Consider the following 14,368-nt stretch of genomic DNA (forward strand, 5'->3'; position numbering starts at 1 on the left):
CTTTTATCACAGACTTGAGACCTAAATTTTCTCCTCAAAGACCAAAGGGCTGACATTAGAATGTACTTGTACTCAAAAATGTGACTTGAACTTGGCTCTCAACAACTTGGAACTTGATTTACTCCTTGAAGACTTGAAAATTGACTTGCTAAACATGACAGGTGCTTCGTCAAACGATCTTAAAGTCATCTCCCTGTCTTACAGAAATCGGCTGACACCAAATTAGACGAGTCTCATCAGGTCGTTATCCCGTCGTGTTGCACCGTTCTGTATATTTATACCACTTTTGTCATTAAATATTTCTACTCAATTAATTTTCCTTCGCATGTAATGAGGCAACACTTGGCCCTGCAAGGCGCCATTTGGGAGGTAGCACTTGGCTAACCGCTTCCCTTTGTTCCAGTGAATCGGGGTTTTCTGGGAGAGAAAAATGGATCAGTCCTGGTATCAGATATTTGGCTTCTCCGACACTGGAGATCCACGGAAACGCTAATGGGCTGCGTGGGGTTTGCAGGGAGCCAGCACTCATGGCTAAGAGAGATATACTTAGAAAAATACATTAGGACTTATCGATTACCTGTGGAAATCAATCATGTGTGAGGATATAAGTGGCGGCGGAATAAAAGATTGCTTTGAGTAATGCAAAGAGACAGAAATGATCAGTCACATTCTGCTCCAGGATGATTAGAAGAGCATCGGACACCTCATCAGAAAGGGGCATCAGCTTAACCAATTACTCAGTGGGCAATTTTTCAGCAGCATTGAGGAGTTGATCTGAATCATCATCATCGATCTTCCTCATCTGTCCTCCCCCACCACAGGGACGTCTGTGATCCAGGTGACGGCCATAGACGCCGACGACGCCACATACGGAAACAGCGCCAGGGTGGTCTACAGCATCCTGGAGGGCCAGCCGTACTTCTCTGTGGACCCAGAAACCGGTCAGTGTTCAGCCTGCTTTGTGCTCCTCCTGAAGTCGGCTTGTTTTTAGTAAAACACGAAGGCGGTGGTGGTAAGAAAATGGGTTTGAGATGGTCTAGATTCAGTTTAAATATTAAACATTTGTCCGAGTGAAATGACACCCGCACTTTTGTGCTTTTCATGAAAAGTTATTGTTTGGATTAGATTCCACACAGAAACGCCGTCACGCGTCCTGGAAAAAAAAAAAGATTTCTGAAAGAATTCTTGCCCTTTTCTAGTGACGCGGTTGTGACCCAGTCCTCATTTCTGTGTTTTACTTGCTGGCAGCCAAACCGTCCTGTAATCGTTTGAAAATGGTCTTGATCAAGTCATTGGAGTTTGTTATTGTTGGTGAAGGGTGTCAGTCATCCAGGGCCTCGTGGTTACAGTAGGTTTAGAAAAAAAGCATGTTTTTGCTTTCCTGACTGTAAAAGTGGACACGATATAGAAAACTGACTTTTTGCAGCCCTTGGTGCTGACTTGTCGGGCTCTATAAGAGCTCCAAATGCAAAAATTTGTTTTCTGTCTATGTCTGGTTTTAGAAAATACGTGCCTAAAACAAGCCGTTTCAAAAGGTCCCCGATTGTGATGTCACAAATATGTTATGCATATGTTAGGTGTCAAATATTTAATGATTATGAAAGTATGTGTAAATATCGAAAATGTTTTATAGGTTATTTGATTTAGATGGAAAATAGGGTAGGCTGAATTCCTTTTTCTGGTTGTAATTTATGTTAATTGTGTTGCTTGGATAGAAAACTTTGTTGTTGTTGACAAATGGCTAAATTAGCATAAAGCCACCTCTCCCACAAGCCTCTCCTGCATATCAGAGCTTCTCAGCTTATGCCAGCCAATAAGGGAATGGGTGTGGCCAGCAACAGCTTGTTTTCTTAAAGTGACAGAACCCTGAAATAGCTCATTCTGGAAGGTACTGAAAAAGTGAATAAAACTGCTGAAGTCGCTTTATGATAAAGATTTTAAGCCTTTAACTTCTCATCAGCTAGTTTAAACAGAAAAGCACCAATGTATTACTTTCAGTTACTTTAGTATGCTCTGACCTGTTGAAGCTCAGTACTTTTGACTTGAACTGATAGAAACCAAAATGTCCTCAAGACTTGATTTTAAAAATCCAGCTGCTTTATATATTTTAGGATTAACTTTTTGTGCATTTTTTTTAAACCTACATTTAGTTTTAATCCGAGACAAAAAAAAAGTCACTTAAATAAAGACGGTGCCTGCCTGAGCCCCGGTAGATCAGCATTAAGCACAGCCACGACGGTGCAGCTCTTTGACTAATGTGCACGGCTCGGCCTGCTCCAACAGCGCTCCAGCGGCTGCCCCCTCCACCTCCGCCTGGGACCTGCAGCTTAACACAACAACTCCCCTTCTGGAGGCGGCCATTGTGGGAAACAGAAACATCGAGGAGGCGAGCCGAAGCTGCTGCTGCAAATTAGAACAATTCATCAGAAGATAACCTCCTGGAACCAAGCTAATTTCCCCCAAACCCGCCTGCGTCTTCTGTGTTCGGGTGGATTTGTAATCGAGAGAGTGGCAAATCACCAGTCCTTAAGATCTACTTTTAATCATTGCAGCGCGCTTTGGAACACATCCCACTCGTGTCTAAACAAAAGAGTAAAAAAAAAAGCCATTTGCAGATTAGTGAGGGGATTAACAGTAATATGGTTTATCCCACATGCGGTATGTAAGCTGACATCCCCTCTTACACAAAGACGGGCCTGGACATCGTATTATGAGCAGGATTTGTTCCCACTCCTCCTCTTCTCTGGGCATTGTAGTCATTAAGGAATAACAAAGGTAGACCCCGGCAACGTGCTGCTCTCCTTGGCTGGAACACAACCTGAACGATCGCGGATAAATAGTTAGAGGAGAGAAGAATAGAAGGTTTTATCTTCTCGGCTCCATGTTGAGCTTGAGGAGAAGAAAGGAGCCGGTTTGATCTGCCTCCACCTCAGAAGGAAACCGGTCACTTATTTAAGCCGCAGTAGAAAGTTTTGCTTTATTTGTGGTGGGATTTTCTCCTCGACTCGTGCTCCGACCGTCCCAAATTAGAGCTGCAGACGGGATCGAGGACCTGACGGGAGATGGGGCTCACCTTTAGAATCTGCTGCCAAAAGCCGCCGCGCTCTGAACCAGAGACGTGTCGAGGAGTGGGCACCCGCGAGGCCCGGGTTTTCACACCAAAGAGAAGATAAACGATCCTGGAAGCCTTTGGAAGCTACACTTAGAGAATTAAAGAAGTGTGCTGAGGGATTTTTGGAACGAGGAATCGCTTCTTTACAAGCAGAAACCAAAACGTGCAGCTGGATTTGCTTCCAAGGCACAAACCTGACCTCTCTCCTTCCTGACGAACAGATGCACGAGTCAACACGAAACCGGGATCTTAGTTTAGAAAGTCACCATCCACCATATGGTTGCTAGATTACCTGAAGTTCAGATTGATGACTGAAGCTGCCAGACGGGTACAAAGGATGCCGTTCCTGTTCTGGTGTTTTCTGACAAATCCAATACGACGCAGCAGATATTGGGTTCAGTTTTCAGATAAAAACTCTGAAATCAGTTAAAAATGCAGATCCTGGAGGTCTGGTGTTTGATTTGGTTTGGTTGCCCCCTTTAGAAACTGGTCTTTGGAGCATTTTTGTCCATCCGGTTGTAAATCTTCTCACCCTGATGGAGTGAGGTTCACCTGTTGGTCCTTGTGGGTGAGTCAGTGATGAGATTTCAAACCAAACACCTTCAAAAACCAAAAAAAGTCTCGTTTCTCCTGCTTGAGTCGAGGGTGAGGGTTAGTGTGCGCAGATCTGACGATACATAAGTTAAATAAACTGAACGATCAGGTGGGATGAGGTTTGGTTGTAATTAGGGCTACAAGTGTCCATAAGAATGGGATAAAATTCAGATGTTCTGCTCGTGTGCAGCCGTCAAAGTCTGATAGACGAGCTGTTGGCATGACCTTTCCCCAGCTTTAAGCTGCACGCCGCGAGAGCTCGACTTACAGCTGGAAACTAAAAGAAAAGGTTTTTTTTAACAAATGTAAAATTAAAAACATTTTAAAATGTAAAAAGTTTAAAAATAAAATCAAAGTTTTAAAAAGTTACTATATTTTATTTAAAGGAAAACTTTTCAGTTTAAAATTTAATAATTATAAAAAGTTTTCACATATTAATCCAACGACGTTTTGGAGATAAGGAAGGTAAGTAAAATTAAGTTAAAAAGTCATAAAGTTTAGTCGTAAAGGACAAAATCCAAAAAGCAGTAAAAGTAAATGTGTGTGTGTGTGTGTGTGTGTGTGTGTGTGTGTGTGCGGCACAGCAGTCCGCCTTCGTTCCTTCTGACTGGTTTTCTGTCTTTTAGAGTGAAATCTCATAAATCAGCACAAAACCAAAACAAACTCACATCTTTGTTTGTTTTTTCTTCACCAGGCCTGATAAAGACGGCGCTGCCCGGCATGGACCGGGAGGTGAAGGAGCACTACCAGGTGGTGATCCAGGCTAAAGACATGGCCGGACAGATGGGCGGGCTCTCCGGAACCACCACGGTCAGCATCACGCTGTCGGACGTCAACGACAACCCGCCGCGCTTCACTAAGAGTGAGTACGGGCCTTCTGGACCAGAACCGGCAGGGCTCTCGGCCGGTGCCAGGCAGGCGGCACCCCCCCCCCCCCACCTCCCCGCCCCTCCCCCCAAACTGGTGTCAGTTTCCGCATGAGCGTGGATTATTCCAGGGAGCTCTGGGCTCGTGCGGACCTCTTAAAGGCAGAGAATAATTAAATCTGGAGCCATATGACGGAGCGCGGGGTCCTGCACCGAGCATCAGATCAGAGCCGTAATCCCCGTTAAACGAGGAGTGGGTTTTATCTGCTCCACTCTTCCTCTCTCTTAAGTCGGCCTCCATTAAACCACTGTTCTCAATTTAGAGCTCAAACTGTCCTCGGTGCATTTGGTCATCCATCTTTATCCGTCCTGACTCGCTTTCCCTTCCTCCCTCCTGTGTGGACGGCCGAGTCAGGCCAGATTGGGTTGACAGATTACCGAGTCTCCCCCCTCAGAAACGGCGGACGGCACGGCGGGGCGACGCAGAGCCAAACACGCGGCCGCAGAGATCCCACCGCCGCCTCCCTTTTATCACCACCGGCACAGCGTGGGCGGAGGGGGTGGTGCGTCCTGTCATCTCAGCTGAGAGGGGGAGGAGGGGGGAGAGAGATTGTAAGAGGATACCCAAAGGAGGTGGGGTGTCAGGAAGTGCTGAAGTGATGCCTCTTCTTCTCCAGCCGATGCTAAATACCTGTTAGCCTCGGGGAAACCTTCTCTTGGTGCGTTGCTTTCAGAGTGTGTGTGTGTGTGTGTGTGTGTGTGTGTGTGTGTGACCTGCAGACTCAGGCGTTGCCCAAACGCTGTCAGCATGCTTTATTGGAGTGTCAGTGCTGTTTGTCTCCTCCAGCTGTGTGTGCGTAGATCACAGCCGCCCTACACTTATTTATTTAAACATAAGGGATGCAGCCGCCGCCGCCAGGCAGCCATCAATCCCCCCCCCCCCCCCCCCCCCCCCAAACCAGGAACTCATCCGGCAGAATAAAATTAAAGAAGCACCAAGAGACATTTATGTGCAGCAAATTGGCCCTGACCTGCTGTAGCGTCCTGATGCGTGAGTCGATGCGGCTCAAGTGTTTCTGCTTTAAATCTCCGCAGACTCCTCCCCCTGAGCTCTGATTGGCTGTGACTCTCGCCCCCTGCTCCCTGACCCACCCACTTACTGCGGTTCTGTAGGTCAAACAGGAACGTTTCCTTCAGCATCTTTATTTATGTAGAGCTCGATCCGTTCGCTGCCAGATTAGAGAATTATTAAAATGATCTCCGACCCTCCTGATGGAGAAGGAAGGAGACACTGAACATCGGTTGTCATGGCCACGCACACACACACCTGGCTGAACCCGAACGCTCTGACTCTCTTCCTGCAGCCCTGTACGAGTTCAGAGTGCCGGAGTCCAACGAGCTGGGTTCCTCCGTGGGGGCGATCCGGGCCATGGACGCTGACATCGGCCCGAACGCTGAGATGGACTACAGGATCATCGGGAGCGATGGCCCCGGGATGTTCGACGTCACTACCAACCGGAGCACGCAGGAGGGTGTCATCCTTCTCAGGAAGGTGGGTGGAAGCTTTCAGAGATGGGCGCTTTCCCCCCTCAGTTCTGTCTGTCAGGCGTTTACGGCCCTCGGGCTTTCTCAGAGGACCCCCTGCAGACGGCAGCGAGACGAAAACAGCCCGGAAACCCTCTCATCTCCTGCGTCTGGAGGAGATTTATCTAACGTGAGCCGCGTGGCTCAGGAGCGTCTAATTGAGCAAATAAGTTCCCCTTTTTCTGCTACACAGGCTGCAAAACAACTCCAGAGCATGAAGTGTGTACACAAGGCCGCGGATTGTTGCTGCTGCGTAGACACTGAATCCTCGACGCCCAAACCGAACAGCAAACACAGATCGGATATTAAACTTCTGATCTGTGAGATTTCTGTGCTTGTTTACTCTCTCAGCAGCTCCTCTATTACTGCTGCAAACACACCTCAACAACCACGCTGCTGTTTGCAGAACAGCTGAGTGCAGGGAAACGCTCCGAGTACTGTATTAAGTACTTTTCCACACATCGGCGGAGAGGAGTTTAACTGAACAGCAGCTTGGCTTCGTCCTGCATCGCCCTGGAATATTTAAATCAGATGGAGGCGTTTTGTTTTTGCAGCTCTTCGTGTTTTTAACGTTAAAAGTAAAAGTCGAGATACTTTTCTCTGAGAAGTTTAACAAATGGCTTTGCTCTAAATGAGCTGGGATTAAACTCTTCTGAAGCCGAACAGCTGATGAACTCCTGATCTCTAATCATTATAAACAGCATTTAATGACACCAAACTGGAGGAGATGTTTGCTTCTGAGGACAGTCTGTGTTTACGACGGTAATTCCTGGATGTTCACAGCGTGATGTTCGGTGCCGTTTACTCGCTGGCATGCGGTCTGAAATCCCATGCAGGGATCGCGTTAGGCTGCCTTTGTTAGATCTCTGTTTATCTCCTTTAACAGCATCGTTATCAGAGGTTTCTGTTTCCTGTTTGCATTCAGAAATTCAACCTGAACATGTGAACTCAGTCAGAAACAAAGCCAATCCTGAAGATCAGCTTCTTATCCGTCTCAGATTGTATGGGATCAAAGCCGAAGGATGTGTGATTTACAGCTGATGCATAAACATAAAAATGTAAACAAACCAAACACTGTCGACTTGTATCTGATAAGTAGGAGGTTGGTAGAAGCTGCAACTATTAGGATTTAAAAGCCATCAAAGTCATTGATGCAACAGAAAAGGGTTTCCTTCAGAAAACGTAAAAACATCAGTAAAGATGTAAATAAATGTCTGCCGCTGGTTAGCGGTTAGCACTGAGTAGCTGTTAGCTCTGGTTAGTGGTTAGCTCTGAGTAGCTGTTAGCTATGGTTAGCAGTTAGCTCTGAGTAGCTGTTAGCTCTGGTTAGCGTTAGTTAGCTGTTAGTGCTGGTTAGCGGTTAGCTATGAGTAGCTGTTAGCGCTGGTTAGCGTTGGCTAGCTGTTAGCACCGGTTAGCGGTTAGCTCTGAGTAGCTGTTAGCGCTGGTTAGCAATTATCTCTGAGTAGTGGTTAGCTCTGAGTAGCTGTTAGCTCTGGTTCGCGCTGGTCAGCTGTTAGCGCTGGTTACCTGTTAGTGCTGAGTAGCTGTTAGCTCTGGCTAGTTGTTAGCTCTAAGTAGCTGTTAGCTCTGAGTAGCTGTTAGCTCTGGTGTGCTGTTTGCTCTGAGTAGCTGTTAGTTCTTGTTAGCTGTTAGCGCTAGTTAGCTGTTAGCTCCGAGTAGCTGTTAACTGTGGTTAGCTGTTAGCTCCGAATAGCTGTTAACTGTGGTTAGCTGTTTGCTCCGAGTAGCTGTTAACTGTGGTTAGCTGTTAGCTCTGAGTAGCTGTTAACTGTGGTTAGCTGTTAGCTCTGGTTAGCAGAAGGGAGGCACGTTTGTTGATAAACCGGTTATTGAAGCCCTTAAAGGTTAACTCTGTTAACCCTGGAGCAAGCAGGGGCACTACCTGTGAATCAAATGGACACACCCCTAATTATTCATAATATCAAGCTTCAGTTACAAAAACATTCACCCCCCTCAGAGTTGTCATGACTGTAAACTAGATCTATTCAACCTAGAATGGCTTTTTGAACCAGGCTGTAAACATGTTGGTGTTTTTAACATCGGAGTGAACGAGGATCTGCTCCTGTCTGGAGCCAGCACCTAGTGGATAAGGGGGGAACTGCAGCTGTTGTCACCTCTGATAGTTACCTCTGGCTATCAGCGATCATCGAGAGGGCCAGTTCAGCAGCCAGGCCACCAGAAACAGTCTCGCTGTCAGTCCTTCGTAAATGAGTAACGCTCTAAGGGCCACTAGGCTCTGCAGGATTAAATCGTTTTAATAAAATAAATAAAAACGGTAAGTTCAACTCCCTCAGCACATTTCAACAAAAAATGTCAAAAATTGAGTCGAGGGTTTATCTGAGGGCTCTTAAGGTGGATAAACATCTTTAACAGTTAAATAAAGCTCCAACAGATCAGCTGAAAGTATAAAACCCTTTATCTTAGCGGTCAAGTGAGCGAGTCAGCGGAGTGGCTGACAGAATAACACCGATCGATTTTTATTTTCGGACCGTTTTGCTGCATTAAAACCCGAATTGGTCTCGGCTTCACTTTTACTTAATGTGGCTCATTTCTGCTGATCAGACACGGAGCTAAAGACCAGAGGAGAGTTTTATCTCTGATCTAAACTCACAAAACTGAAGAGTTTAGCAGCGTTTAGAAAGAATATTAAACTTTAGTCTGCTGGATGTTTGTTAATAAAGCTGAAACTGGCCTGGTTTTAACCAAAGAGGCTGGACAACTAAAAGAGCACTCAAAGAAAAGAGAGGAACTGTCTCTTTTCTTTCGCTCCGTCAGCCAGAAGACGGACAGGAGTTATTAGATTTCAGCGTGCGCTTGCTCACACTTCCAGTACATTTGTTTTGTGTGAGATCCATTCTTCCTGGAGGCCGAGACCAAAGCAGAGATATCGACGCTGCGTATGGATCGCGGCCTTCAGTTGGGGTGTGTTTGATGTATTCAACAGTATCTGGCAGTTGCCTCATCGCGTGCCCTCGCTGCAGCCTCCCATCGATCTCCTCCATCACGCCATCATTAAGTGCTGCATGACATAATTGCCTTTTGTAGCTGCAGAGCTGCGGCGAGCACGTGCGGACCGAGCATGCCCTAATTCTGAACCTAATAATTAAGCAGGCTTGTCGCCTCCCCCCAACACCAAACAGTAAGAATCAATCACTCATATCTGCTGTGGTTCGCGTCTGCAGGAAAAAAACCGCTCATTCCATCTGGATTTCATAACTCAGACCCTCTACGACTTCTCTGGGCGACCCGACGTCCTTTCATCGGAGCGTTTGGCAGCGAGGCGGTTTGCTCTGATCTAGCTGCTCCCGTTCAGCGCTCATTAAAATGCACCGTTCCCCAATTATTCCCATCAATCCGGGGGGAAACTTCGCCGTCTCAGAGAGGGAACCGAAAACAGGAACGATTCAGAATAATCCATGAGTCACAGAACCAGCAGGCCGGAGATCAGCTGCTTTTTTAAAGTCAAACAGAAAAATAAATAAATCAGCTTCAAAACACAAAATACTTCAAAATGAGTCATTTAAAAGTAAAAAGAGACAATTAGGACTAAATGGCTTCATTGGCTGAAACAACCTTTTTGACTCACGAAGATCAAAGTCTGAGATAAAAAAGATGAATTCTTACTACATTTATCAGGAAGGGACGAATAATGGAGGGAAATAACAGATTGTTAGATAGTTGAATTAAAGAGCAAGTCACCCCCTACCAGAGTATTACTCCACTCCCACTTCCTGTTTGAAAAATGCAACAAATGCTGTTGCCTAGCAGACCGAGAGGGCGGAGCCGCTAACAAATACACACACACACACACACACACACACACACACACACACACACACGACATTGTGACATCATATGGTACCAGCTAACGTTATAGGGTACCTCTTAGCCAATAGCGATGGCAGATTTAAATTCAAATGCAGTGCAGAGTTTTTACCTGACAACAGCACAACACTGACAGTTTTAGGCAGAAAATTAAAATTTTAACTAAAATGCACTAAAGTGCTAAACTATTGACGACACGTGTCTGCAGCACGATTAGACACGCATTTATATAGTTTATCAGAAAAAAAGTTGATTTGGGGGCGACTTGCTCTTTAAATCAATTTCCCTCTGGGATTAATAATTTTTGAATTGAATTTAATTAAATTTTTTTCTTAATTTTCTCACCTGGCTGTCGCTCCACCGTGGAGTCTCTAAAGGCTCTCGAAACGGTTTCGAAGGTTCTCAGATCTCTTGATCAAGTGTTTAAACAGAAAACCTGAGTGTGCAGCTGGCAGAGGAAATAAACAGCTTCTTTGCCCGCTTTGAAACACCACAACAGCAACACTCATCTGTTTCAGCCCTGCTACCATCCTCATACTCACCTGGTTCTTATACCGCTCCACTCACTGTAACGGAGCACGATGTCAGACGTGTGCTCCTAGCAGTGAACCCCAGGAATGCGGCCGGTCCAGACGGAGTACCTGGGAAAGTACTAAGAGCATGCACACACCAGCTCAGCCTCATCTTCACCAGACTCTTCAACCTCTCACTGGATCAGGCAGCCATCCCATCCTGTCTAAAATCATCCCAGTACCGAAGAAGTCTCCCATCTCCAGCTTAAATGATTACCGCCCTGTGGCCCTCACACCGGTAATCATGAAATGCTTTGAGAGACTACTCCTTCAGCACATTAAGGATCACCTCCCCCCAGAATTCGACCCCCACCAGTTTCAGACCGTGCAAACAGATCCACAGATGACGCCATCGCCACAGCTCTCCACGCTGTGCTGAGTCACCTAGAGCAGCGGCAGAGCTACGTCCGAATGCTCTTTGTGGACTACAGCTCAGCCTTTAAAACAATCATCCCGGACATCCTCATCAACAAACTGGTCACTCTTGGCCTCCCTCCTCTCACGTGTGCCTGGATAAAGGATTTCCTCACAAACCGGCCCCAGACGGTGAGACTCGGCCCTCATCTCTCCTCCACTTGCACACTGAGCACCGGCTCCCCACAGGGCTGTGTGCTGAGCCCCCTCCTGTATTCTCTGTACACCCACGACTGCAGTCCGACCCACAATAACACTCTCATCATCAAGTTTGCTGATGACACCATGGTGGTCGGACTCATTTCGAAGGGAGACGAGGCAGAGTACCGAGAGGAAGTCCTGAAGTTGGCAGCATGGTGTTCAGAAAACAACCTGTCCCTGAACACCAAGAAAACCAAAGAGCTTATTGTCGACTTCAGGAGACACAGCACCGACTTGGCCCCCCTCTACATCAACGGGGAGTGTGTGGAGAGGGTCCACACCTTCCGGTTCCTTGGCGTCCTCATCTCTGCTGACATCTCCTGGGTGGCAAACTTCTCAGCGGTCATCAAGAAGGCCCAACAGCGGCTGTACTTCCTGAGAGTCCTCGGGAAGTACAAGCTGAACTCCAACCTGCTGCTGACCTTCTACCGCTCGTCCATTGAGAGCCTGCTAACCTACTGCATCACGGTATGGTACGGCAGCTGCACCAAGGCGGATAGAGTGAGGCTTCAGAGTGTGGTAAAGACAGCACAGAAGATCATCGGCTGCCCTCTCCCCTCCCTGATGGACATTTATTCCTCCCGCTGCCTGAGTAGGGCAGCAAACATCATCAAGGACAGCTCCCACCCTGGCTTCAACATGTTCAGACTGCTTCCCTCAGGGAAGTGCTACAGGTGCATTAATACAAAAACCCACAGATTCAAAAACAGTTTCTTCCCCAAAGTTATAACCACCCTGAACTCACACATGCACCGATAATGCACCTAACCCACACTTCCCACTTCCTCTATTGACCACCACCAATTATACCAATTCTATGTGCAATAACTGTATATACATAACACTAATACTGTCCATATGTGTATAGCGCTGCAGAACTGTCACCATTTGTGACAAAATCGTGATCTAGAATTCAAAACCGCATTTATCTCGTCGTTGGTGAATATCGGCATCAAATGTACGTATTTGTTTGTTCTGCTGGTTTAAAACGTCAGAAACTTAGACATACCACCTTAAATCTGAGTGTCCTATCCCACTCCACGACTGGTGATAAATGAGTCCTTGTTTAACCTGGATAATGTGACTGGGTTGTTGTTACCACGTCTAGCAGGGTTTGGATAGTTGAGCTTGGCTGTCATGTTTCAACTCCACCAGTAGATGTCGCTATAGAAGTTTGAGTACATTAAGCATCAAGTAGTCGATCTTATGGTGAAGCAATGGGCTTCATTTGGCCATCACTTGGTTTTTGGGTTATCCAGATAATGAACGTGGCCGTACAGTTTCTAGCTCAGAGGTCTTGAACCCATTATTATATTGTAACCATTAATTATCCAGAACGTTGGTTCTTCTGCTGCAGTGCATCTCGTTCAGTGGTTCAATCAGATGTTCAGACTGTCAGTAACCTCCTGAGGAAGGGAAACGACTAAAACATGCTGGATTTTGGCTCTCGAGGACCAGAGTTTGAGACCCCTGTTCTAGCTTCAGGAAGCATCATAGAGCCATCAGGGTAAACTGGCCAATCAACAACCAGCTCATTCATTATCAATGTCCTGGCAGAGTGGGCGGGGCAAACCAGTCTTTCCATTGTAGGAGTTTTTTAATTGTAATTGTATTTTGGCCATTTATCAGAGCTTCTTGACCATTACTATACATGTCATATGTTCTAGAATCACTTTAAAGAGCAAGTCACCCCCAAATCAACTTTTTTCTGATAAACTATATAAATGTGTGTAATTGTGCTGCAGACATGTGTAGTCAATAGTTTTGCACTTTAGTGCATTTTAGTTAAAATTTTAATGTTCTGCCTAAAACTGTCAGTGTTGTGCCGTTGTCAGGTAAAAACTCTGCATTTGAATTTAAATCTGCCATCGCTATTGGCTAAGAGGTACCCTAGAATGTTAACTGGTACCATGTGATGTCACAATGTCATGAGACTGTGTGTGTGTGTGTGTGTGTGTATTTGTTAGCGGCCCCGCCCTCTTGGTCTGCTAGGCAACAGCATTTGTTGCATTTTTCAAACAGGAAGCGGGAGTGGAGTAATACTTTGGGAGGGGGTGACTTGCTCTTTAAAGTGAAAATGTACAGATTTATGCTAGCCAAAATAAAAATTTCCATATTCCAAAGTACCTAAAAGATGTCAGAAACTTTTGGCATTGTTTTGTTTTTAACGGAGCCGGCGTTCTGATCGGTGCTGAAGATCAAATCTGACTAAATAAAAGAGAACGAGTCACTTTTATCACCATGAAAAGTCTTAATAAAGTCTTTGAAATAAGAAAAAGCAGCTGTTTTCTCCTCAGCTCATTTCATGTTTTATCTCGTGGACGTCAGACACCAAAGTCCCGCTCTCCACTGTCAAAACACTAATCTCTCACACTGATCTCTTCGTTTAGAGGAGAATAAAGCAGCAAAAGGAACAGATGTCACCCAGAGAAGATCAGAAACACAACGCTGAGTGATTGTTACGGAGCTGCAGAGCGGTGAAGATCAGCAAATCAGGCTGAAGGAGAGAAAATAAAATAAAGTTGGATGTTTTTTCTTTCTGCTCGGTTGAAAGTAATCAGACACAGAGTCTTTGTAAATGAAGGCAGCTTTGTTACTGTCATGTTTGTTTTTCCTCTCAAAGCCACATTACTCACAAGTTCTGCTCTTTGTGTGTCCATCAGCGGGCTTGTTAGTGCCCCTGAAGACACTAAGACCTCTCGCACGCGTTCATTAGCCCATCTGAGACACTTTAATGAATAAAAACTAAATCTGACCTTAAATTAAATGTGACGGGACGCTGGGATTAGTTTTGCTAAAATCAACATCAGAGCGTGCCGTTGCATGTGAATGAAAGGTTAAACGTTAATGGAGGAGAGATGATCCAAGGTCTCTTCCTGTCTCTTCCAGCCTCTGGACTTCGAGAAGAAGCGCCAGTACAGCCTGAGGATCCAGGTGGAGAACTCCCACATCAACCCTCACTTCTACTCCAGCGGCCCCTTCAGGGATGAGGCCACCATCAAGATCGTGGTCGAGGACGTGGACGAGCCGCCGCTGTTCGAGCGCGCCAGCTACATCATGGAGGTGAAGGAGGACGCGGCGAGGAACACCATCGTTGGCTCGGTCAGCGCCTCTGACCCCGATGACAAACGCAGTCCAGTCAGGTACCGAACTACGTGTTGGTTCTCCCGAGAAAA

At 46.2% G+C, this 14,368-nt stretch overlaps 1 protein-coding gene across 1 annotated transcript in view; it reads left to right on the top strand.

The window, feature by feature from the left end:
* Positions 1-14,368, top strand: part of cdh6 (cadherin 6) — a 61,009-nt gene that overhangs the window by 41,188 nt on the left and 5,453 nt on the right. Inside the window, exons 4-7 of the mRNA XM_015955512.3 lie at positions 822-941; positions 4,401-4,568; positions 5,937-6,124; positions 14,082-14,335. Coding sequence (XP_015810998.3) covers positions 822-941; positions 4,401-4,568; positions 5,937-6,124; positions 14,082-14,335 — 730 coding nt within the window. The remainder of the gene's footprint in view (positions 1-821; positions 942-4,400; positions 4,569-5,936; positions 6,125-14,081; positions 14,336-14,368) is intronic.

The sequence above is a fragment of the Nothobranchius furzeri genome, chromosome 7, assembly GCF_043380555.1.
Source record: "Nothobranchius furzeri strain GRZ-AD chromosome 7, NfurGRZ-RIMD1, whole genome shotgun sequence".
Classification (NCBI taxonomy): domain Eukaryota; kingdom Metazoa; phylum Chordata; class Actinopteri; order Cyprinodontiformes; family Nothobranchiidae; genus Nothobranchius; species Nothobranchius furzeri.